The sequence below is a fragment of the Panthera pardus genome, unplaced genomic scaffold (assembly GCF_024362965.1).
Source record: "Panthera pardus isolate Hobbes unplaced genomic scaffold, ASM2436296v1 HiC_scaffold_10, whole genome shotgun sequence".
NCBI classification, from domain to species: Eukaryota; Metazoa; Chordata; class Mammalia; order Carnivora; family Felidae; genus Panthera; species Panthera pardus.
The window spans coordinates 74,058,523-74,085,315 of NW_026526655.1; the positions used below are offsets into that span (position 1 = coordinate 74,058,523).

The 26,793-nt window shown below is 37.6% G+C and overlaps 1 protein-coding gene across 2 annotated transcripts in view; it reads left to right on the plus strand.

Annotated features, from left to right (window-relative positions):
- The first annotated feature begins 2,166 nt into the window (after positions 1-2,166).
- ACVR1C (activin A receptor type 1C) overlaps positions 2,167-26,793 on the plus strand; it is an 80,798-nt gene continuing 56,171 nt past the window's right edge. Inside the window, exon 1 of one of the 2 annotated variants that reach the window (XM_053908642.1) lies at positions 2,167-2,496. In XM_053908642.1, coding sequence (XP_053764617.1) covers positions 2,424-2,496 — 73 coding nt within the window. In that variant the 5' untranslated portion in view covers positions 2,167-2,423. The remainder of the gene's footprint in view (positions 2,497-26,793) is intronic. The other variant, XM_053908641.1, reaches the window with a different exon arrangement.

A 26,793-nucleotide genomic window follows, 5' to 3' on the forward strand; every position in this document is an offset into this window, starting at 1 on the left:
CCTGATTCCTTTATTGGCTGGCTATCTGTTGGCTGGCAAGGCATTAACAATTGTTTATTTCTTTAATACAGTGCTTAAGGCAAAGATGATGATCTTTGCCATTTGATGAGGATTCATTGACCAGCACTGTCAATAGAGATATAATGCAAGTTATACTTAATTAAAAATTTTAGGAGCCATATTAAAAAGTGAAAAGAAATATGTGAAATTAATTTTAGTAATATATTTAACCCAATACCTCCAAAATATGATCATTTCAACATGAGCAATATAAAAATTATTAATGATATATTTTACATTCTATTTGGTACTAAGTCTTTGAAATCCAGCATGTATTTTATACTTAGAGCACATGTCAATTTGCACTAGACACAATTCAAGTGCTCACTCTCTACACCTGGCAAGCGGATACCATAGCAGATGATGCACTATTAGACTCACAGGACAGTGTTTCGTTTGTTTAGAATATTAAAGTCATTCAATATTAGACTTCTTGGGTAATACCCTCGCTTTTTTAGAAGATCAGAGCTTTCCAACATGCAAGAGACATGTATTCAAGAGACAAAACAAATATTGCAAGTAAATACCTGACAAGAGTGTAATGCCTGATGATTTACCAATGCTTTCCACATTCACTACTCTTTTTAAATCTTGGCCACGGTTCCAAGAAACAGGGAGAGATGAAGTGCCATTTACTTTTGAGGAAGCAGGCCCAGACACTAAAACCTGTTCTTTCAGCTCCAAATCTCATGATCCAATGGTAGATCACAATCTAGAGTTCAGTTATCAAATAATGATCAAGCCAAATCAGCCAAAATATTATGTGCCCTAGCATTTTCTTGCCTTTTTTTTTTTTAAGCATCTGTTTTGTGGGTGTCTGGAAGAGCTCAGGCTTGTCCCACATCTCCATTTTTGTTTTGTTTTGTTTTGTTTGCTTGGATCCATAATAAAATTAGAACAAAGTCTCTTTACACTTAGGAATGTTTTGATTCAAGGTGGTAATGGTGGGGGTGAGATCCTCAGGACTGTCACCAAATCCAACAAACATTGCACCCCCACTACTGTGATCTTTTGATGTGAAGTCAATTATATCCATTATTTCATCATAAGTCTTTCGTAGACCTCAGAAAGAACATACGTTATTTAGAGCTGAGGTGGGTGAGGAAGCACATAATATCTCCTACTCTAAAACAATTAATTTATATGACAATCGCTTTCCAAGGAGCCCCTTAACAGTAGCAATAACACCAGTATTTGCTTCTTGGCTTTTTGTGTTGTTCAGGTTAAAACAAACTCATCCGCTTTAGCGTATAGGCTACATATATGAATTGAATTTGGGGCTAATTTTTATTAGCTGGTAATGTTACCCTTATATTTTCAATCACAGCCCACACGGGAAGCAAACCATTCGATAAAGCAGCGCCAGGAATTAAATTCAAACAAGTTTCCAATATATTACTTTAAATCATTCTTCACCTTCCCTTAATCCGTGGGTAGGATTCCCCTCCCCTGGCCCAGTATTTCCGCTGCAAGGTAGCTTCCAAAGATCATAGGAGGAGTCCTCTGCCTCTAAGCCTGCTTGATGATCAAATCGCCCCGGGCGCAGGTGGTTCAGCTTTGGTGGCCAGTCTTAGAGGGGAAGGTTACCTGAAACCTCAGGTAAGAGAGAAAGTTTAAGGCCTAACTATAGGTAGCTAAGGCAGTCAGGGAATTGGTTATTTCCAGGGCTGAACAGAGAGGGCGCCCTTCCACAGACTCATGCACCGCCAGGACATGGTGGTGGGATGAGCCCCGCACGAATACCAGTGGTTGTCTCACGGCTCAGTCTAGTTAGAAAACCTTTAGGGACCTGGACTACAAACGAATGTCTGGAGACCTGGACGGGTGGATCTCCTGTAGGAGACAGTAGAGAGACCACCAGGGAGCAACCGCTGCACGGTTTAAGTTTTCCCAAAGCCTCAGTCGGGCTCTCCCTCGTGTCCCAACCCCTTACCCAGCTATCGGGTCCTGGGGGTTCCGCGCCACCCAACCGCCTTTCTAGCCCCCAGCTCTGGGCGGTCTCACTGCCTGGCGCTCTGGCGGTTTTTGCCCGCCTGGCCGGCCGCGCCAGGCCCCGGGCAGCTGCAAGAGGGCGCAGGGGGCGGAGGCGCAGCGGGGGCGGGCTCTGTCCCCCTCCACCCTCCTCGCAGCCTGCTGCCGGGGCCGGTGGCAGGAGCGCCGAGCACCGCCAGCCGCTTGGGGCGGGGGATGGGGGAGGTTGGAGAGGGGAGCGCCCGCATGGATTAGAGCCAACTGCGCTCTTCAAAAGGGTGCCGGGCTGTGCTTCCCTCCCGCGGCCCGGGAACTTCAAAGCGGCCCGCGCTGCCCGGACCGCCTAGCTCCGCTCTGGGACCTCGAAGCCCCGGCGCGGCCGCCTGGTGGCCATGACCCGAGCGCTGTGCGCGGCGCTCCGCCAGGCTCTCCTGCTGCTCACCACCGCCGCCGCGCTCACGACAGGTACGACGGGCGCTCCTTCGCCCGCGCCGGTGAGGTGGGAGTCGGGGGGAGGGGGGGGGGGGTTGGGGCGGCCTGCGGGTGGGCACGCGGGTGGGCTAGAAGGTGCTGCGAGCACTTGGACTTCCCGGAGTGGGAAGCGCTGGAGTGGGAAGAGCCAGTTGGACTGAGGGGGCTCGGGATAGGGCGCAGCGTGGGCACCTCTGACGGCTGGTAACCATAGGGGTAGACAGGTGTGTTGGGGACGAAGCCGCCAGGAGGAGAGGAAAAAGCGACAGGGACGTGGGAGTATGGCTAGTAGGGGTGAGGTGGGTGACAAATTTGGGGGTAGTTTGCAGCGGAGGGAGTAGGAGAGCGTGTCTGTGGGTGTGCGGAGGGCTGGGAGTTGAGTGGCGCCAGGAGTTCCCCGTATACGGGGGCTTCGGGAAAGCTCTGTAGTGAGGTTAGGAGAGCTGAGCAAGGATTGTGACGTGGTGGTGGCGAAGCGGTGGGGAATGGTGGTGGCGATTCGGTCTGAGTTTTAGGAGGCGAGGGATATCTCAAAAGCCGCTGGTGCCAAGCGATGTAGGCGGGAGAGGGAGCTTAAATCTGCGTGGTTTGCAACGCACATTGCTTTCGAGGTACGATCTTTACTAAGAGTTGCCGGGGAAAAAAATTCTGGCAAGCGCCCCAGCGTTTTTAACAGGTCTCTGCCTTGATAGGCTAAATAGAGCCCTCGGCCCAAGCTAAAAACCAACGTTTCTTCTAATGTTTACTAGAAACTGGGGCAAATGCATCTTCGCTAAAATCCTAGTGTGCTGTGATGAAAAACCCTTTAACTCTAAAACTGTTTTCCTTGTAACATTATCCTTGGTTGTGGAGACCAGCGGCAGATTCCTTGCTAACTCATTCTTCAAACATTTCAATCAGAGATTTAAGACATTTGCACACAAAAACCTGGTGTTTTTCCGTAGAGCTGTATTTTGTCCGAAGCTGATTCTGATGCATTTTTGTTTTCCTAGATGACAATCTGTTTGACATTAATAGCTATACTCCAGGGTGGGTAGTTTTCCTTTTAGTGACATGTGCAGGGGAATGTTTTGAATAGTATGATTGCTGTCATGTGCAGATTTCGTGTTTCAGATGTCCTGAGAGAATCACTAAATACAATATTCAAATGAAAATTGATTATTGGAACTGATTAATTAATACTATATGAGGATTAAAGCATTTTAGTTATCTTTGGAAAAGCACAGCCTCTTAGGAGATACAGCCATCACTTAGAGACCGTCCAGGAAATGATGGGATAAAGTGAAATATTTGCATTCAGAGTTAGTAGATTCATCAATGGGAAGAAAACTGACAATGGGAAAGTCTTTATAAGAAATGATTGGAAACTTCACTAACTTGGAATACTCAAACTACTCTTGATAGATTTAATAGAATTTCCAAGAAATAAAAGAAAGAAAGAAAGAAAGAAAAAAAGCCTTCGACATATCACAGTTTTGACTAGACACCTGTGAAATTGCCTCCACAGGCTGTCTGTACAACCCTTTTTATTTTAGGGAGCTAATAACTTTGCTGTAGACATTTTAAAAAATACTCAATTATTTTTTATCTAGCTTGAAAGGTATATTTTGTCATATGACAGAATCTTTAGAAAATTTCAGAGACCCTGGGCATACCAATATAGGAAAACATGCCATGCAATATTCTTTAAAAGGCATGGAGACTTTTGACATTGAAATGTACAAAAAAGAAAAAAAAATAGATCATTCAAATTTGACTTTTTCCTCAAAATCTGAAGGCTCAGAAAAATGCCTGATATGGAGATAATGTGTCAATATAGTAGGAAAGTACTTATCAAAATTGAAATTTTATACTGAACTTTTCCTGTGTAAAATGGAATCATTTTCAAGTCTCTTTTAAGAACTTTATCCTTCTTTGTGTCCCACAGAAACAATGTCTATTGCTGTCTACTTTTTTGAATATTAACTTTTAAATAGATCTTTGATGATTTGGTAGAGGGAGTCAAGTAGTTTATTTATTTCATCTTTTTTTTTAATGTTTATTTTTGAGAGAATGAGAGAGAGACAGACAGAGCGCGAGCAGGGGAGGGGCAGAGAGAGAGGGAGACACAGAATCCGAAGCAGGCTCTAGGCTCTGAGCTGTCAGCACAGAGCCTGATGCAGAGCCCGATCTTGAGGTTCCTCAAGATCATGACCTGAGCCAAAGTCAGACGTTTAACTGACTGAGCCACTCAGGCACCCCAATTTATCTCATCTTTTAAATTGTTTTCTCATGTGGTTACCTACATCGTTTTTTTTGTTTTTACCTAGTCACTTTTATAAATTACATTGTTAATCCTAAGGCTCATTTTTGCAGTACATGTCATTGTTGACATGTTATATGAGAGGTTGCTGTTGGCACTATGACATTGCTGGGTGACAGAAAACACCACCTTCCAAGCTGACTCTGCGGAGTGCCCGGCCTAGGACTTTAAATACCTGAAGACGTTGATAAACCAATAACACTTTTTTACTTTGGTTGTTATTCCCCAGTATCTCTATCACCTGAGGCATGTCGGCATTAGCAGTGGGGTAGAAACCGTTGCTCCTTGATGAGACTTTCAGAGGGTAACTGCTGGTTAAACTTAGAGAAAATATTTATTGGTCTGGACTGACTAAACAATTAGGCTCCTCCAAGTTACTCTAGGTATTTAGTTTCTGAGTTCCTTGTTATTTGGTAAGAAAGACCTGGCATGACTTCACATTTATCATGCGTATTAAACAAAGGATTGGGACAGAATATCCTGGGGTTCTGAAGTTTGAAGCTGTGATTGGGATAATAGATGGATTTAGACATTGCCTTCTCTACTAATTTTATGAAATTCCTTGGTCTGCTGGTTGGGAAAGGATTATTAAGAGTTGGGTAAGCTAGATGTTGGTGCTATAAAAGTGAAAAGATAGCCGTTTCATTTAATAACCTGGGGGAGGGGGTCAGTTAGGGAGATTTTTTTTTTTTTCTCTGTACATTTTAAGCTGTGCCGGAAGTGAAAGTGAAATCCTTGGGCTGGCTGAATGTGTAAATGCAAAAGATTTTTCCACCTTTGCCCTTCTTTCGGCAGGATCATTTCCTGGTTGGTTGACACACATGTGACAAGAGGCTTCTGGTTCCAAGGAAAAGACTTCTTTGGCTCAGGAGAATTTCTGTGCAGAAGTCCTCGGGGGCATACTTCTTCACTAACTGTAGTGCCTCAACCTGTTATCTAGCCTCACGTTTACAGAAGTTATCAAAGAGAGTTCCTTTGATTTGCTGTCATCCTACAAAAATAAATGTAAGGTGTGAGAAAGGAATGGGGATTGACACCAAATGTTCGATCCAAGCAATGGAGGAATAGACCCTTAAGTGGGGTGGGGCCGACTGAGCCGGTCCAGCCTGGGCAGGGATGGAGTTGATTGCTGGCAGAGAGCTGGAGCTCGGTTTTGGTATATTGAGCTTAAAATGCCAAGTGCACACTAACATGGAGATACAGCTGGTTTTTTGGGGTATAGGGTTCAGGGCACAATTCTAGGCTGAAGCTAAAAAACCAAGAGCCAAGGGTATTTATAGGTAGTTTTAAAAGACACATTACATAGAGTTGCAGATCTAGCAAAGCACAGAACACCCAATTAAATTGAATTTTAGAAGAACAACAAATAATTTTTGTATAATTATGACACAAGTATGACAGGGGACATACATATATTAAAAATTAATTGCTATTTAGGGTGCCTGGGTGGCTCAGTCCATTAGGCGTCCTACTCTTGGTCTCAGCTCAAGTCATGATCTCAAGGTTCGTGAGTTCGAGCCCCGCATTGGGCTCTGAGCTGACAGTGGAGAGTCCGCTTGGGATTCTCTCTCTCCCTCTCTCTCTGCCCCTCCCCCTCTCTCTAGCTCAAAATAAATGAATAAACTTTGAAAAAATTAATTGCCACTTGATTCTGATTTAACTGGGCGTTCTGTACTTTCACCTGGCAACCCAACATTAAAAAGAAATGTTGTGGTGAGCTAAACAGCTTCTGCTACCTATATTCCCAGCCGTTAGATTAGAAAGAGAAGTATAAACCTCTTTTCTAGAACTTGTCTCTTACCACTTCTATTCCAGCTCTGCCACCATCCCTCTATGAATCTCTGAATGGTCACTTCCAGCGGTTTGCATGGCATGTCTCCACTGTTTCTCTGTGAACAGAGAGAGACAGCTTTTCCTAATCTTACAATCCTAATCTTTACACAAAAGGATTGTGAAAAAGTTAGAACTCTCTAGATGCCCTGGAAATGATTGTTGTGTGAAAGCAGTTGGTTTTGCCCACATTCACGGTCTTCTGAATGTTATTGTTATTTTCAGATGCATTTTTAGAGTAGTTGCTTTTTGAGTAAGTGTTCCTATGTTTTTCTCTTTTAGGGGAAGTGCTTCCAAGCAGTAGCCAAGATACAGTTGTATTTTTCTTGGCCATACTTGCATCTCTCATTGTAAATAAGAGAAGGTTAAGGAGAGTGGAGAATGGACAGAGTCGGAGCTAGGGAGGCGGTATGCCTCACAGGACCTGGTAATCTGAGGCAGATTGAGGTTTTAGAGCAGATTCCTAAAGGAGTCATTTGCAAGACCTTTGGGAAATGGGCAGGGATACCTTAATATCACCTAGCGGCTGTTTAGTTTCTGCTATTAGCTAAGTCTTGACTTGCTACTAAATGATTAGTATTGGCTTCATTTTGAGATTTGTAGAAGAAAGTGATGTATAATGCACAACTCTATGCACGGATCGTTAATAAGCTCAAACGGATATGTTCACATGTATATAAAGAGTTTAACAAATAATAAAACAAGAGAGTTAATTTCCAAATGTAAATAGAAAACAGAACTAAACAGGAAAAAAAGGAAAAATTCTAGCACAAAAAATGTTAGTATGTATTTTTCCTTATTTATATCTGGGAAGCCTCCTCTGAATTGTTTTGTTTTAAATTTGTAAATTTTCTATGTTTAAAATTTTCTGTTTTAAATTTTCACAACTGATGGTCAGATCTCCAGTTTTATCCTTACATTGTTTAAGAAACTGAGATAATAAAGGGATATGTTCAGAAGTGATATAGAATTTCCATTTTTTCCTAAGGAGACGTGGGAATCCCCAAATGCTGTCATGTCTTAGCCGTGCATCTCTCCAGTCTAAGAGAGGTTACTAAGGGTGATATCCAGAAAAGGGAGCCAAAATAAAGCAAAGTAACTTTTTTGGTTACCCTCCCCAAATTGCATGGCAGAACTCTAATATACTCCTCTTTTCAGAACTTTTAACAATTCAAGAGCCTAAGGGTAAAGGACAGGGGAGTTGTGGTACATCAGAATCCTGGCCCCCGACACTACGATCGAAAGGCTGTTATGCCTACAAAGTGAAGCCAGGTTGCCGGAGCGGAGGACCTCTGTCTCTATTACCTCACATTAATCCAGCCTTCATGGCACCTCTGATACATTTCAGGCAATAATGTCAGAGGCTGTTGCTCAGGGAGGAAAAGATGGAGGGTCTGTGCAGAGAGGTGGCTGGGTCTCTTCTACTAGAAAGCACGTCCTGCCCTTCCCTCATTTATTACCTCTGTAGAAGACAGGACCTTGGTCATGAACCCTGTGCCTTTCATGTTCTTTGAAAGCTGGATCTCTAAAGCACGTGTGCCTTTTGGTTCCCTGGAATGGGGACAGTAAAACCGCTACTCCTCACACGTAGGAATCCAGTGAAAAGTAAAAAGGAGGGAGGAGGTGAGTAGGAGTGTGAAACAGACATGAAGACTTTATTTCCATAGAAGCCAACACCCCATATCTGAGGAGATGCTCCCTTGCCTTATTGTGTGGCTTTTGAATTCACTTGCTGTGATTGGCCAACAAGGCTAATAAGGTTCTGCTCTGTCCTGATTCTTCATTTTCTCTCCTCTAGAATAACTTCCCTTTTCTGTTGTCCTCTTCTGTGTTTTAGAGTAGATATGTGAATATACTGTTTCTTTGGAACTGTTTTAAATTAATCCCCTCAAGAACTCATGGGTGAATCATTCAGTATGAGTCAAGAGTTTGGCTTATTATTTTTTTAAACAATTTAAATTTGCCAGTGACTTAAGGATCCTAAATTAGATCAATCTACTTTTTCATTAAACTTTTCACATCAAAAAAATGATTAGGATGCTTTAGTTTTGAAAGTGAGACACATATATTTTCTTCTAATTTGTTTTATCTTCCTTATCTCATGATAAGGTAAAATGATAGACAAAGACGCCATATCTCTGTATATTGATTGATTTCTTTGTAAATTTTTTGTTTAACACCATTATTGACTGAAATAAGTACTCTGTGGTCAAAAATAGGATTAGAAATAAATCTAACCCAGGGGTGTTTGGGTGACTCAGTGAGTTAAGTGTCAGACTCTTGATTTTGGTTCAGTTCATGATCTCAGGTCAAGCTTGGAGCCTGCTTAGGATTCTCTCTCTCTCTCTCTCTCTCTCTCTCTCCCACTCTGCCCCTCTGTAATTTGCATGCTTGTGCACACTCTTTCAAAAAAAGAAAAAATAAAGAAAGAAATCTAACCCATTATGGTCTGGACAATGATCATTTTAATGCAAAATGTGTAGTTTCATAAATACATGCTTATCTAAGAGATGTTAACTCAGAAGGTTGTAATCCAGATGAACACAGCTTTAAGAAACCAGATTGTTTTAAAACAGAGCCAAAATATATTAAAGAGTATTAACTCATCACATCTCATAATTTCATCTGATGACATTTTCCTGGCCTGCTCCCCTAAAAGTATGTTTATTTTTCTTCCTCCATCCCAATTGTTGCTCTTCAAGGGTAAAGATCTGCTCTGTGAATATTTTGCCTGCTCTAATAATCAAAGTGAGACTTGTTCTCACCCAAATTCTACTTACAATCTGTAGTGTATGTTTCCAGGAAATAGATAATCATGCATTGTAAATTTGAAACACTAAATAAAGAATATAGCAGAACATTTCGTACATGATAATAAATAAATAATTAAATGAACCTCTTTTTCATTTTAAATCTTTTTTTCCTACAGCTATTCTCTAGCTATGAATTAACTACATTATATTAAAAGTATTACTTTTGCACAGAGAAGAAAGTTGACTTCATTAAGACAACTAGACCTCTTTAAAAGTACTAAGATTTATTGTGTCAAATCAAAGTGAAGATGCTCCTTTAGAATTGCTTTTACTGAACTCTGCTTTGGATATTGCCATTTCATAAAATTTTTCCTAATATTTCTTTTTTATTTTTAATATCTATAGGATTTATAGCGCTGTCCTCTCATATTCATGAATCAAGAATTTGAGTTTTCTTTCTGTTTACTTTGATCAGTCTAGTTGGAAGTTTATCATTTTTTTTTGAATTCTTTAAATAAATTTTTAAAATTCTTTAAATAAATAGCTTTTGTTTTTTTTTCGATTTTCAGGGTTTTTTTTCCCCAACTCTTATCTTCATATTTCCTTCCTCTACTTTGAGTTTAATGTATTCTTTTTTATTCTAACTTCTTCAGTTGGTATTCTAGATCAACAGTGGGCAAACTTTTCCGTTAAGGGTCATATAATACATATTTTAGGCCTGTGGCCGAGTCTTTGTTGAAATTTAATTCAGTCATTTTTGTATAAAAACAACCATAGACAGGACACAAACAAATATGTGTTGCTTTATTTACGAATAAGCCAGCCAGTTGGCCTTAGTTTGATGACCTTTTCTTAAATCATTCACTGAAAATCATTCTTCGTTTCGAATATAAGCATTTATTTTTTTAAAGTTTATTTATTATTTATTTTTGAAAGACCAAGACAGTGTGAGCAGGGGAGGGGCAGAGAGAGAGGGAGAGAGGAAGAAGCCAAAGCAGGCTTTGCATGGTCATTGCACAGAGTGCAATGTGGTCTCAAACTCACGAAACCCCGAGATCATGACCTGAGCCGAAAGAGCTGAGCTGAAAGAGTAGGACTATTAACTGACTGAGCCACCCAGGTGCCCCTCTAATATAAGCATTTAAAGCTTTAAGTTTCCTTCTTGGCAAGCGCTTTAGCTCATCCATGAATCGTGTTATGTTGTATTTTAATTTTTATTGAGTTCAAAATATTTTTTTTTTTTTATTTTTCTTTAGGGTTTTCTGGGACCTGGGGTTATTTAGATATCTGTTGTTTAATTTCCAAATATTTTGGGGATTTTCAGGTGATTTTTTGTTACTGACTTCTAATTTAAATCCATTGGGGGTGAAAGAACATAATCTGTATGATTTTAGTTTTTCTGGTTTTATCTATTTGTTTTGGAGCCTAGCATGTGTCTGGTCTAGGGAATGTACTACAGGCACTTGAAAATAATTTGTATTCTGCTGTTGTTTGGTGGGGTGTTCTAGAAATGTTATTTAGGTCAAGTTGCTTGATAGTGTTATTCAAGTCTTCTATATCTTTACTGATTTTCTGTCTTGTTTTATCAATTACAGAGGGAAGATTGTTGACATCTTCAACATGTGTGTGAATTTGTTAGAAAAATAGATTTTTCTATTTTTGCTTCATGTATTTGAAAATTTTGTTAACGGGTACATACGCATTAAGATTGTCATGTACTCTTAATGCATGTTGATCATTAGGAAATCTCCCACTTTATCCCTGGTGTTATTTATTATTATGACATATCTTTATCAGTGGTAATATTCTTTGCTTTAATGTCTATTGTAGCTATCCCAGCTTTCTTATGCTTACTATTTATATATCTCTTTTAATATAGCTACTTCAACTGTCTTTGGCTGAGTGCGTGCATATCATAGATTTCCCATCCTTTTTTTCTAAACTTTCATTGTATATATGTATACTTGTGTATATATATTTATGTGTGTGTATACATTATATATTTAAATTGGGCTTCTTGAAGAGTGCATATGGTTGGATCCTGCTTTTTTATTCATCTTACCTACTTGTCTTTTAACTGGAGAATTTAGACCTTATACATTTAATGTATTTATCAATATGGTTGTGTTTAAAACTATCATCTTGTTTTTATATCTCTCCCTTTATTCCTTTTTTTCCTTTGTTTGGTTTAACTGGCAGAATGTTAGTATTCTGTATTATTTCTACTATTAGTTTATAAGCTAAATTTTTTGTTTTATTTTTAGTGGTTGCTCCAAGTTTTGTAATATCCATCTTTAAATGATCATAGTTTAATCTAAGAACTTTATTATCATACTCTTCCATTGTCTTCTTCTTGTCCTTATCATGATAAAATGGCAAAGACACCAAACAGGTGGAATAAATAGAAAGCAACTAGCAAAATGGTAGATTTTAATTCAGCCATATCAATAGTTACATTAAACGTAAGTGGTTCAGTACAACAATTAAAAAGATGAGATTATCAGATTGGGAAAAAAAAACCAAGACCTAAATATATGCTGGCTCTAAGAAACTCACTTTTAATATAAGAAATCCACTTTAACTATAAAGACACAAATAAATTAAAAGTAGAATTATGAGAAAAAGTTATACCATGCAAGCACAAATCATAAAAAAGCCAAAGTGACTATATTAATAACAGACAAAGCGGACTTCAGAAAATAGAGTATTGCAGTGGATATCCCATAATGAGAAAGGGCTCACTTCACCAAGAAGATGTGATAATCTTAAATGCGTATGCATCTAATCATAGAGCTTCAAATGCATGAAACAACAATTGATAGAACTCAAAGGAGAAACAGACAAGTATATAATTATATTTTGAGTCTTTAAATTCCTCTCTCATAACTGATGGAATAAGGGAGCCAAAAACTAGTAAGGATTTATATAAGATTTGAGAAACACTTTACACCAACTTGACTTAATTGACATTTATTTAACATTCCAACTAACTGCAAGATAATATATATTATTTTATAAAGTATTAGAAGAATGTTAATCAAGACAAACCATAATGTGGGTCATAGAACAAACCTAATAAATTTAAAAGAATTAAAAGTATATAGAATATTTTCTCTGACCATAATGGAAATAAACTGGAAATCAACAGGAACTTATCTGGAAAACTACCAAATATTTCAAAATTAAGCAACAAATGTCTAAATACTCATGGATTAAAGTAGAAGGGTTTTTTTTAAGTTTTAGTTTATTTTTATTATTTATATTTTAGTTAACATACTGTGTAATATTGGTTTCAGGAATAGAATTCAGTGATTTATCACTTACATACAATATCCAGTGCTCATCACAACAAGTGTCCTCTTTAATACCCATCACCCATTTAACCTATCCCCCACCCTACTCCCTCCATCAACCCACTTTAGTTTTATTTATGTATTTATTTATGTATTTATGTATTTATGTATTTATTATTTATTTTTACTTTTTAATTTACATCCAGGTCAGTTAGCACTGGGTGTTATATGTAGGGGATTAAAGTAGAAGCTTAAAAAAATTAGATAATGTGTTCAATTAAAGGAAAATGAAACTACAACATATCAAAAATTATAAAATACATCAAAAGCAGTGATTAGAATGAAATTTATAGGGATAGCAAATGAACTCAAAGCAAACAGATGGAATAAAATAATAAAGGGAAGGAGAAATCAATGAAGTTGAAAATTAAAAAAAAAACAACACAAGAAACATTAAAGAAAACCAAGAATACCAAAATCTTTTTTTTAAGATCAATAACATTGATTCACCTCTAGCTAGATTTGCCACCGAAAAGAGGAACTACCCAAATTGCCAATATAAAAAGTGAAAGAGGGGGCATCATTACACATCCTACATACATAAAAATAAAAATTAGGAAATATTTCAAAATATATTTGTGCCCATTCTTAGAAAATTTAGGAAATGAACAAATTCTTTGAAAAGTGCAAACTACCAATGGCCCCTCAAGAAATAATAGATAACCTGGATAACTTTTATTAAAGAAAACTAATCCCAGATGGATTTACTGGTGAATTCTGTCAAAAAATTTTAGGAAGAGGGCACCTGACTGACTCAGTCGGTAAAGCATGTGACTCTTAATCTCAGAGTACCCCACACTGAGTGTCGAGATTGCTTTAAAAATTAGGAAGAAATAATGTCTATTCTGTAGACTCTTTCAGAATATGGAAGTGGAGAGAACACTTATCTCATTTTATAAGACCAACATTACACTGAGACCAAAACTATGAAAAGACATCTTAGTGATGAAAACTGCAGACCAATATCTCTCATAAAGATGCAAAAATCTTCAATATAATATTATCAAATCAAATCTAACAGTATAAACAGGAAAATAACATAATAATACATCATGTTCAAGTAGAGTTTATTTTGGGAATGAAAGGCTGGTTCAACATTCAAAAATTTAATATTACAACTTACCATGTCAGAAAACTAAAGAAAAAAAAATATGATAATATCAAGAGATACATAAAAACCATATGACAGTACTTAACATCTTAGATAAAAACTCCCACCAAACTAGAAATGGCAGTGAACTTCCTTAACATAATAAAGAGCTTCTTTAGACATCAGTGTTACCTGTAAAAGACTGGATGCTTCTCACTACAAGTGAAAACAAGGAAAGGATATCTGCTCTTACCAATTCTAATCAATGCTGCATTGGAAGTCCTAGCCAATGCATTAAGAAAAAAATGTGTAAAAGGCATATGGATTGGGTGGGAATAAGTAAAATTTTCTTTATTCACAGATGATTTTATTTTATATGTAGAAAATACCAAAGAATCTCCCCAAAAAGGGATTAGAACTGATAAATACTAGTTCAAGTTCAAGGTTGCAAGATACACAGTTAATATAAAAAGTCAATTGTATTTTATATATACTAACAAATGAAAATTAGAAATTGGAAAAAAAGGAAGGTATTTACAATAGCACCTAAAAACCATGAAATACTTAGGTAAAAATCTAACGAAAATATACAGAAGGTGTATATGTTGAAAACTATAAAACATATTTGAAATCTAAATGAATGATATAGTATATTCACAGAATCAAAATCTTAATGTTGTTAATATGGCAGTTATCCCCCAATTTGGTTTATAGGCTCAATGTAATCCCATTCAATGTTCCAATTAAAATTCCAGCAGAGATTTTTGCTGACTTCAACAAGCTTTTAAAATTTGTATGGAAAAGCAAAAGAACTAACCAAATCAGTTTTGAAAAAGAAGATCAAAGTTGGCATGGTTACAGTAACTTGTTTGATGACTTATAAATCTACAATAATTAAGAAAGTGCGTTTTTGGCGAAAGCAGAGGCACATTGATTAGTAGAACAGAGAAACCGGAAATAGACCCATTCCTATGTAGCCAATTGATTTTTTTAAATTAAGGTACAAAGACAATATTATGGTAAAAGGATAGTCTTTTCAGCAAATGATGATAGGATAATTAGACATCCAAGAAAGAAAATACCTCAAAATACACCTTGCACATCTACAAGTATTAGAATGGATCAGGGACCTAAAATAAAATCTAAAACTATAAAAACTTCTAAAAAAAACATAGAAGAAAAATTTGATCTTGGGCTAAGCAACATTTCTTAATATGAAAGCACAAAAAGCACAATCCATAAAAGAAAATCTTGATAAATTGGACTTCATTAAAATAAAAAACTTATATTTTTGAAAGATGCTGTTAAGAGAATGAAAAGACAAGCCCCACAGCCTTGTCTTAGAGATAATATTTGCACAACATGTATTTGATGAAACACTTGAATCAGAATATATAAAGAATTCTCAAATCTCAATAATAAGAAGACAACCCAATAAGTGGGCTAAAGAGTTGAACAGATCTAAAGAAGATGTATGAATGGAAATAAATGCACCCAAACTTCTCAGTACCATTCGTCATTGAGGAAGTCCTTATTAAAACCATAGCAACATGCTACTGCATATCTATTTGAATGGCTAAAAAAGCCAAACAACAACCAAAAGGAAAAAAAAAACAACAACAAGAAAACAAAGATGACAATATCAAGTGTCGGTAGGAATCCTAAGCAGCTAGAACTCTCACACATTACTGGTGAATATAAAGTAGGATAGCTAATTTAGAAAACACTTTTTATATTTCATATAAAATGTATAGTAATTTCACTTCTAGATATTTAGCAAAGAGAAATGAAACTGATTTCCAACACAGACCTATAGAGTATGGTTTATTACAAGCTTATCCCTAATCAGCAGAAACTGGAGGTGGGGGAACCCAGGGCTTTTAATTTATGAATGGATGAACAAGCTGTTTTATATCAACTCAGTGAACTACTGATGTATACAACAACATGAATGAATGCCTTAAGAAGCAAATGAAAGAAGCCAGAATCAAAGGGCTGCATTCATTTGATATTCTGGAGAAGGAAAACATACAGGAACAAAAAGTATCATTGCTTGCTGGGGGCTGGAGTGGCAGGAGGAGTTGTCTAAAAGAGAACATGAGGGAATCTGGAAGGAGGGATGATTGAAATGCAGTTGTCAAAACCCATAAAACTGTACACGAAAAAGGATGAATGTTACTATATGTAAATTAAATCTTAATAAGCCTGATCCTCCTCCCCAAATTGGAGAGCATGTATGAGAAGTAAGAAGTCTTACGTAAATCAAGAAGTCAGCTGATACTGTTTCACATTGGTTAATTAAGAGCAGCAGTATATTTTTTAGAGTTAATGTCCTATGATAATGTCCTAAAGAACAGCAACAACAATATGTAAAACTGCCTTTGTGAAGTGAGACTGTGGAGAGGTGGGTCACTCTTTAATTCTTCCTATGCTATTTTTTTTTTTTTTTTTTTTTACCATATGCACTTATAGGGTCGGTTATATGAACAAAACATTTTAAAATTACAAATAATAGATTTGCTTTTGTTACATAACTTCTATATAAATAAGGGATTTCTGTTTAAACGGTTTTTGTGTGTATCATCCGCACTCTGTAAAATGGCATAAAGCAGATAGAACTGAAATCAAATTAGGATAAATTAGGCTATGTTTAATTCATTAGCCTGGAGTAGTGATTTCTTCTCTGAGCAAAGGAAATTGCAACTAAGGGACATCATCCATACATAGATAAAGCCCATTGTAAATGCAGCATTACTCACCTGCTCTTTTAGGTGAAAGCATTTGGTTCAACTTGAAAGGTCATTTATCACCTACGAGGGAGCACTTATGGGCTGCTTGGGCTCTTTTTGTTGGTTTACTATAGCATTAAACTTGCTTATGGAGAAGTTTGCATGCATCAGCAGTCTATACATGGGCTCATTAATGCATTAACAAACTTCATTTTGCTGAGTTAGATTGGAGGGTCACTTGTTCAGTACAGTGTCATGCACACAGTGGGCAGTCAGCATTTTCTTGATTGTCTTCTACACAGTCAGGGAGAGTCATTATACCTGTTATGACCCTCTTCCAAGACAGATTTAAAGACGAGGTGTCAAGTTATGGAAAGATCATCAGGCTAGCAAATCTGTTGGTTTACATTTCAGGATCAGGTAAGTTTTCAGTCTTGAGTGGGAGTCATTCTGTAATCATCACGTACCTGAATTTTCAGGGACAACCCTGCTTTCACATATGTCAGCCTATTTTTAGACCACAGAATTCCAATTTTGGGTCTGGAAAATAGTTACTGTACGCTGTGGGGTAACATGGCAGAGGGCACGTGGGTATTGACCAGATTCCGCCAGCAGCGTTATTTTAAAGTCCTATGCAGAATCCCTATGATTTCCAAAACGAATCCCTGTGAATGAAATACTTTCACAGAGCAAGACATGATTTTAACAAAATAAGATGTTAGTATCTGATTACAGTATTGATATGTGTTCATTATAGCAGATTAGAGAAAGGAGTTGAAAAATAGAAAAATCATCTTTAGTTTTTACTTCAGAGGAAATCACTATTAATATTTAGATGTTATTTCCCTCTAGTCTTTATTTCTGTGCCTATGTATGTAAATTTAGATCATATCCTGAATGATTCTACTTTTAATTTAATATTTACAGTGAGCAATTTTCATTCTATTTGAATATTATTAAAAACAGCATATTATGCCATCATATGTTTTGTCGAAATTAAACATTTTGATTTAGGGAGATTTCGGTTATTTCCAATTTTTACTTTTGTGATTAATAGCTGCAATGGAGATTTAAAGTAAAATTTTGTTTTCCTGATTATTTCATGAAGAGGAAGTGGAAATACAATCACAAAGAATGTAAGCATTTGTAGGGCTCCTGAGACAAGCATTTCAGATTGTCCTCTCAAAAGTTTCTATGACCTGGTACTCCACCAACTATGAACAAAGGTGAAATTTCACTGATAACCCCTTGCCATTTCTGGGTGTTATAATTTACAAAATCATTTATGACTTGGCAAATAGAAATAATGTCTTTGTATTAATTTTACATTTTGAATCTCTAATGAGTCTTAAGTATCACTTTTCACATTTATTGACAGTTTTTCTTTCTCTAATCATCTGCTTTGTTCATTTTTCTACTGAAGCATTTGTCCTTCCCAAATTGTTTGTCAGACCCAAGAAATAATTGGTTGAGAAGGGAAGAAAAATAATGTAGTAACTAATGTAGGAGAGTGAACATTTCTAGATACATCCACTCTTTTTTTTTTAAGTTTATTTATTTTTGATGGGGGTGGGTTGGTAGAACATGGGTGGGTGAGGGACAGAGGGAGGGAGAGAATCCCAAGCAGGCTCCAGTTTGTCAGTGCAGAGCCCGATGTGGGGCTCGATCCCACGAACCATGAGATCATGACCCGAGCTGAAACTAAGAGCTGGACACTTAACCAACTAAGCCACCCAGCCACCCCTACATAACTTCCACTCGTTGATCGTGCTCAGATGCCAGAAGGTTTTTGTTTTTTTTTTTTTTTAACAAAAATGTCTATTTGGTGTCAGAGCTGCGAATTTTATCACCTTGAAGTGGCAGTCTACTACCAAAGAAGAAGTTAATCAAAGCCAGAAGGGTTGTCGGCCACACCAAGGGTTATATTTAGGGAGTGTGGTCTGGGCCTTGGATGTTGAGTCAGGATGCTTAACTCACCGAGCCACCCAGATGCCCCTGACCTACCTTCTAAAGCATCTATGAAAATCCCTAAAAGTATGAAAATTATCAATATATTTTTAAATTGTGGATTTAAAAATTTCACTTCCCATTCCTCAGCAATTACTCCCAGCTACCTTCTATGAATAGAGGGCCAGTTGATGCTGTCCTTTTCATGCGTGCATACTATGCATGCTGTATAGTCTATGAGCCAAACCTTTGAGTCCTGGGGTCAGTGTCAGAAAGAGGCCCAGTTGGGATCAGCCTCTAAGAAAAACTTTCCTTCTGTATCACTTGCCCTTCTCTTCCCCTTTCAACTCTTCACTTGCCAATCTATTTTTAGTTAGCTCATCTTACTTTGGATAGTTTCCTTTTATTTCTAGATTAAGAATTATCTATTCCTTACCATATCTGATCATATAAATGAATGTGGATCATGATGAAAATTTCTGACAAGTGAGCCCCTGAGAACTCAAGGACTTTAATTCTTTGCTACTTTATTTTGAAACTTGAGATAATTTTGTCTTTTTTTTTTCTATCTGCATCTTCTTCTAGCCCTGTAGTTTGACTCTTAATTATTGATTACTTGTTTCTTTACTGGTTATTTTTAATTGTATCCCTTAAGCAGGTGAGAGCTTCCTTAGCTTTAAAAACTTATGTTTTCTGGATGGAACTGGAGAGTGTTATGCTAAGTGAAATAAGCCATACAGAGAAAGACAGATACCATATGTTTTCACTCTTATGTGGATCCTGAGAAACTTAACAGAAACCCATGGGGGTGGGGAAGGAAAAAAAAAGGAGGTTAGAGTGGGAGAGAGCAAAAGCATAAGAGACTCTTGAAAACTGAGAACAAACTGAGGGTTGATGGGGGTGGGAAGGAGGGGAGGGTGGGTGATGGGCATTGAGGAGGGCACCTTTTGGGATGAGCACTGGGTGTTGTATGGAAACCAATTTGACAATAAACTTCATATATTGAAAAAAAAAAACCTTATGTTTTCATCCCGAATAGATTGACCATGTCGTAGGCTCCTGTTTTCCTTTCATCGCTGAATTCTTTGTGGTCCTTTCCCGTTTGGTTTCTATCTTTTGTCTTTTCTACCTCCTGGAGATTGAAAACACAAAACTAGATTTCTATGACTTAATGGATCTCCAAAGTATGCGCTCAGATTGTTCATTTCAATCCTTATTAGACTGATATTCTCCTGAACAGTTTTCTCTGTGAACTATGATTCTAGGACAACTTCTTTTTTCTTTGGGTATAAAACATTTGTATTGCTCTTTCTGATACTTCATGGTGGCCATTGATGCATTCACTTCTTTGGGTCATATAACTTCAGAACATTTTGAAATCATCAGGACACAGAAGCCTCAAAGGCCACATTAACAGAACTAGGATTAGAACCTCAGGTCTCCTAACATGGACTTAAGTACACCAGACTTGATTAGAACTCCTGCACTGTTCTCTTTATGCAGGCTCATTTCTGTATGCAACAGTGTAGCAGTCTTTGCTTATCACTACAAGATGTTGCTGGAAATTACATCTTTCAGGAGTTGGTAATAATTGGCCATAGTTTCCCATGAGAACAGTATTAAAATTATATGATGTATTCCTGACCAAGAGTTTATCATCAAGTAAATCACAGATTTGACAAACAATATATGGAATACAGGTCTGTAATGATCCAAAAATTCTATATCATCCTCCAGGTCATGTAAAATAGACCTAAATGTGCAGGTTGATCACACACAGTGTTAAGATCTGTGCCCCAGTACTGATGGAGGCATTGCATAGAGGGAGCTCATTGAGTTGAGCCTGAAAGGCCTGGTAGCCCGTTCACTACACAAGGAAGTCCCTTGTTAGCCAGACAACTGATCTGGGACTATTCGTTTTTTTTGTAGCTTGGGGTAGGTGGCTACTATTATTCAGCTTTTATTATTTCAGTTTTCCAGAATATCCATACTGAGTACAAATAGCCCCGTGGAATATTGCCTTTTCCATTTTAGAGAGCATTCCTGTGTAGATTGTGACCATGGATTGTGAACAAAACAAAGTACACAAACAGGTTGGCCACTCAAGCTCCACTTTCTGATATGTGGTCAACCCCCAGATTAACAGTTTGTATCTAATAAAGACAAAAGGAATATGACATTATAAAAGTAATTATGTTTTTCAACACTTGAAAATTTAAAAAGATATCCTTGATCTTGGCAAAGTCAGTCCTTAATGTCTTTATGTTCTTCCACACTTGGTTGGTATTATAATAACCTTTCTGTTTTGAAATGATGGTAATAGAGATTGCTTCCCTCTGGTCCCATGTTCTTCCTTAGGGAAAACAAAAATTTAGTGCAACCCTGGTTGAGTCCCAAATTATTTTTGGAATTTAACTAGTTGGTGAAATCTCCAAATCTGGTAACCACTATCAAGTATGATTTTATGTGACTATCAGCAGTTATATGGTCAATAGAGCCTAAATTGTAATAAGTATTTAGGGTTTAGTTACCAGTTTTTCGTTTTTCTTCTTATAATTTAGAAATATATCACTTTCTAAATAATATCAATAAATCCTGATCTAGCAAGCAGTGCCTTTCAAAGCCATTCTTCTCTACTGAGAGTGGTGATATTCAAAGGGGTTAAAGAGCAGAGGGCAGATTTTCTGATGAAAACACAGTGAAGTCACCACTACGTGGATTTGTTTTTAGATAAGCTATACATTTCATTTTGAAATCTTGACAGAAGACTGGAGGTGTGAGATTTCTTTGTTTAAGTAGATATGGGCTTTAAAAATGCTTGAGAAATGCTACTGCAGTGTTGAGGTCATTCTGTAAAAAGCAAACTGTGTCCTCTCCCTGCTACACCTAGGTGGTACCCAGGTGCATCGGAAAAGCACCCATGGGCATGACCAGCCAGGAGCTGACAAGTCTGGAATGCACTCATGCCACTGCCTGGCTCAAAGCCTGAGGGTCCCCGTGACCCCAGCAGGGGCTGGCAAACCAGTCAGGTGAAGAGCAGGCAGAAGCCCCAGGACCTTGCCCTGGGTAAGGGCTCTAAGCCACATCCTGCAACTCCAGTGAAGGCTGAACTTTTCCAACCAGAAGCTGAGGCCACGGGACCTCTGAAGCAGTGCCAAAATGCTTGTTGGGACTGGGAATGGAGTTCTGCGTGGAGGGTGGGTGTGACAAGAACACATTAGCAAAATGGGGGCAGGTTAAAGTCTGTACATATCAGCCCCACAACAGGAGACATTATTACTTCACTGTCTGCTGAGTGAGGACTGCCGTGGTATCCCCAGGCTGGTGGGGGCTGACTAGAGGGTCTTTGATGAGCTGAGAAGGTAGGGTGGGACTATGAAGGAGGAGAGAGGGCTGGGGATGGTGAAGAACAATTGTGCTCCTTAAGACTCAACTTAAGGAAATCTTACCTGCCTGCTCCTACCCACTCCCACCCCAGGTTAGATTAAGCATTGCTCAACCTCTGTCCCCCAACACATTGTGCACACATCAGTGACTCTTTTACCACACTATCATGATGTCCTTTAACTCTACAATTCCTTTAGGGAATGGTCTTTTCTCTTTTCTTCCTTCCTACCTTCTTAGCTCTTACCATGGAATTTGATGTATAATAAATACTTGGGAAAGTAAATTTTATATGTCAACTTGGCTGCGCCATAGTATCTGCATGTATAGGCAAACACCAGTGTGGATGCTGTTATCAGGCATTTTTTCAATAAGATTAACATTTAAAGCAGTAGATTTTCCTTGTTTTGTTGAACTGTTCTACTGTTTTTTGTTTTTTTATTTCTATATCACTTATATCTGCTCTATTCTTTATTATTTTCCTTATTCTGCTTGTTTTAGGCTCTATTTGTTCTTCCGTTTCCAGCTCCGTTAGGTGTAAAGTTAGGTTGTGTATTTAAGTCTTTTATTGCCTTCTGAGGAAGGCCTGTACTGCTATTACTTCCCTCTTATGATCACCTTTGCTGCATACCAAAGGTTTTCGATTGTCATCTTTTCATTTGCTTCCATGTATTTAACCTATTCATTCTTTTTAAAATTTTTTTTAAAAATGTTTATTTATGTTTGAGAGGGGAGGGGCGATACAGAAAGAGAGGGAGACACAGAATCCGAAGTAGGCTCCAGGCTCTGAGCCATTGGCTCAGAGCCTGATGCGGGGCTCGAACTCACGAACTGAGAGATCATGACCTGAGTCGAAGTCAGACGCTTAGCCAACTGAGCCACCCAGGGACCCCACCCATTCATTCTTTAGTAGGATGTTCTTTAACCTCCATGTATTTGTGGTCTTTCCAAATTTTTTCTTGTGGTTGACTTCATTTCATAGCGTTGTGGTCTGAAAATATGCATGGTATGATCTCAATCTTTTTGTAGTGGTTGAAGGCTGATTTGTGACCCAATATGTGATCTGTTCTGGAGAATGTCTCATGTGAACTTGAAAAGAATGTATTCTGTTGCTTTAGGATAAAATGCTCTGAATGTATCTGTTAAGTCCATCTGGTCCATTGTGTCATTAAAAGCTATTGTTTCCCTGTTGATCTTCTGCATAGATGATCTGTCTATTGTTGTAAGTGGGGTGTTAAAGTCCCTTGCTGTTATTGTACTATTATTGTATTATTGTAAATTAGATTCTTTAAGTTTGTTATCAGTAAGTTTATATATTTGCTCTCCAGTTGGGGACATAAATATAATTGTTAGATCTTCTGGTTGGATGGACCCTTTTATTATGATATGGTGTCCTTCTTCATCTCTTATTACAGTCTTTGGTTTACAGTCTAGTTTGTCTGATACTAACATGGCTACTCCAGATTTCTTTTGAGGTCCATTAGCATGATAAATGGTTCTCCACCCCCTCACCCCTCACTTTCAATCTGGAGGTATCTTTGGGTCTAAAGTGAGTCTCTTGTAAACATTTTTTAAATGTTTATTTATTATTTATTTTTGAGAGAGAGATACAGAATGCAAGTGGGGAAGGGGCAGGGAGAGAGGGAGACACAGAATCTTAAGCAGGCTCTAGGCTGTGGGCTATCAGCACACAGCCCGATGTGGGGCTCAAACTCATGAAGTACGAGATCATTACCTGAGCTGAAGTTAGACACTTAACCTACTGAGCCACCCAGGAGCCCCTAAAATGAGTCTCTTGTAAGCAACATATCAATGGGTCCTGTTTTTTTAAATCCATTCTGATACCCTATGTCTTTTGGTTGATACATTTACATTCTGAGTAATTATTGATAGATACAAATTTAGTGCCATTGTATTACCTATAAAGTTGCTATTCCTGGAGATTGCCTTTGTTCCTTTCTAGTCTTTGTTGCTTTTGGTCTCTCCCGCTCAAAGGGTCCCCTTTAATATTTCTTGCAGAGATGGTTGTGTTCCTGAAGTCCTTTAGTTTTTGCTGGTCTTAGAAACTCTTTGTCTCTTTTTATATTCTGAAGGGAACAATCAACAAACTAAAAGGCTACTTATGGAATGGGAGAAGATATTTGCAAATGACATATTGGATAAAGGGATAGTATTCGAAATCTATAAGGAAACTCAACATCCAAAAAATAAATAATCCAGTGAAGAAATGGGCAGAAGACATGGAAAGACATTTCTCCAAAAAAGACATATAGATGGTTAACAGACAACATGAAAAATGTGTTAAACATCACTCATCATCAGGGAAATACAAATCAAAACCACAATGAGATACCACCTCACACATGTCAGAATGGCTACAATTAATAACTCAGGAAACAACAGATTTTGGTGAGGATGTGGAGAAAGGGGAGCCCTCTTGTACTATTGGTGGGAATGCAAACTGGTGCAGCCACTCTGGAGAATAGTGTGGAGGTTCCTCAAAAAAATTAAAAATAGAACTACACTCCAACCCAGTAATTGCACTAATAGGTATTTATCCAAAGGATACAAAAATGCAGATTTGAAGGGGTACATGCACCCCAGTGTTTATAACAGCACTATCAACAGTAGCCAAATTATGGAAAGAGCCCAAATGTCAATTGACTGATGAATGTGTAAAGAAGTTGTGATATATATTCCATTATGTATGTAATATTTTCATTACTCAGCCATCGTAACCAATGAAATCTTGCCATTTGCAATGATGTGGATGGAACTAGAGTGTATTACGCTAAACGAAATAAGTCAGAGAAAGACAAATACCATATCATTTCACTCATATGTGGAGTTTAAGAAACAAAACAGGGGGCACCTGGGTGGCTCAGTTTGTTAGCATCCGACTTCAGCTCAGGTCATGATCTCACAGTCTATGAGGTCGAGCCCTCTGTCAGACTTAGAGCCTGGAGCCTACTTCAAATTCTGTCTCCCTCTCTCTCTTTGCCTCTCTCAAAAATGAACATTAAAACATTTTAAAAAAAGAAACAAAACAGATAAGCATAAGGGAAGAGAAGGAAAAGTGAAATAAGTTAAGAACAGAGAGGGAGGCAAGCCACAAGAGCCTCTTAACTATAGAGAACAAAGGGAGGGTTGCTGGAGAGGTTGGGGGGGGGATGGGCTAAATGGGTGATGGGCATTAAGGAGGGCACTTGGTGTGATGAGCATTGGGTATTATATGTAAGTGAGGAATCATTAAAATCTACTCCTGAAACCAGTACTACACTATATGTTAACTAACTTGAATTTAAACAAAATCTTGGAAGAATAAATAAAATAAAATAAAATAAAACAAAATAAAATAAAATAAAGCACTAGACTTTCCATAAAGCAGATTGCTCTCCATAATTGGGTGGGACTCACCAAATTCATTGGAGGCCTTAAGAGAAAACAAACTGAAGTCCCCAGAAGAAGAGGCAATTCTGCCTCCAAAAGGTCTTCAGACTTGATCTGCAATATCAGCTCTTCCCTGCAGTCTACCCGGCAAATTTTGGAATAAGTGTCTCTCTCTCTCTGTGTCTGTCTCTCCCCCCATGTATATATTTTACAATGCTATGTATACATACATGTAAATATACATATACATCCTACTTGTTCTGTTTCTCCGAAGAACCATGGTTAATACGATATTCTTTAAATAATAATTTAAAAATTAACATCTAGAAATTTACCATAAAGTAATCCCCTTATCACCTGTCAAAGAGATTTATTTATTATATCTATTTATTATCTAATACCATAAGCAAATTACATAAATCACAAACTGCATACATATAGAGGTTAAGTGAATAAAACACACACACACACACACACATAATGATGGAGTATTTCCTGAGCTTGAGGGCAAAGGAAGAAAGTGCTGAGTAAAAGATTGGTTGATATGATTTCCATCTGTTGCATTAGTTTTTTTGATCTCTATAAGTAAAGCTCCATAGAAAGATATTTGGAGAGGATGATAACACTAGTCATTTTGTAAATATGGGATTAGGGGTGATTTATTTTATTTTACTTCTTTATATTATGTATATTGCTTGACTCCTTTTTGACAAGGTGCAAGTATCTTTTTTTTTTTTCAAAAACAATGAAGATGTTACATTAGGAAGAAGCAAATAAATATGAAAGTGGGAAAAGTTACATGTAATACCTATGGCAAAGGGTTTCTATCTTTATAAAGAGCTCTTTCAAATTGGGAAGAAATTTCAGATTTAACAGAGAGTTAAATGACATGGACAAAAAATTCACCCAAGAGGAACTTCAGAGGAAATATTTGAAAAAAAAAAAGAAAAAGTTCAACCCCATTAGTGGGGAAATGCAAACTAAAATAAGTTGCAACCTCCATCTATCATTTTATTAAGGTTTTAGTGAGAATATCTAATGCTGACAAGTGTATGTGAAATGGGTATTTTCATTTAAGGCCAATGGAAATCTTAATTGATAAAATTTTTCTGGAAAGCTATTTGTCAGTGTCTATTGAGAAGGTCTGATGTTGAAATTCCACTTCTGGGACTCTAGCCTAAGAAAATAAATTTGGTTAAAGATTAATCCACAAACATATTCAGTAAGGTGTTACTTAATTGCAAAAATGGGAAACAACTGAAATGTCTAAAAGCAAGAAAATGCTGGATGTCATCCAGTTACACTAATGGTAGGTCTATGAATGCTGTTAAGTGACTATAAACAAGATATTATAAAAAGCTCATGATATAATGCTAATAGACTAAAAGAGCAGCACTTAAAATTGTGTTTATAGGTAGAATTCAACTATGGAAACCTATATGGAACAGGGGCACCTGGGTGGAGCAGTTGGTTAAACGTCCGATTCGGCTCAGGTCATGATCTCATGGTTTGT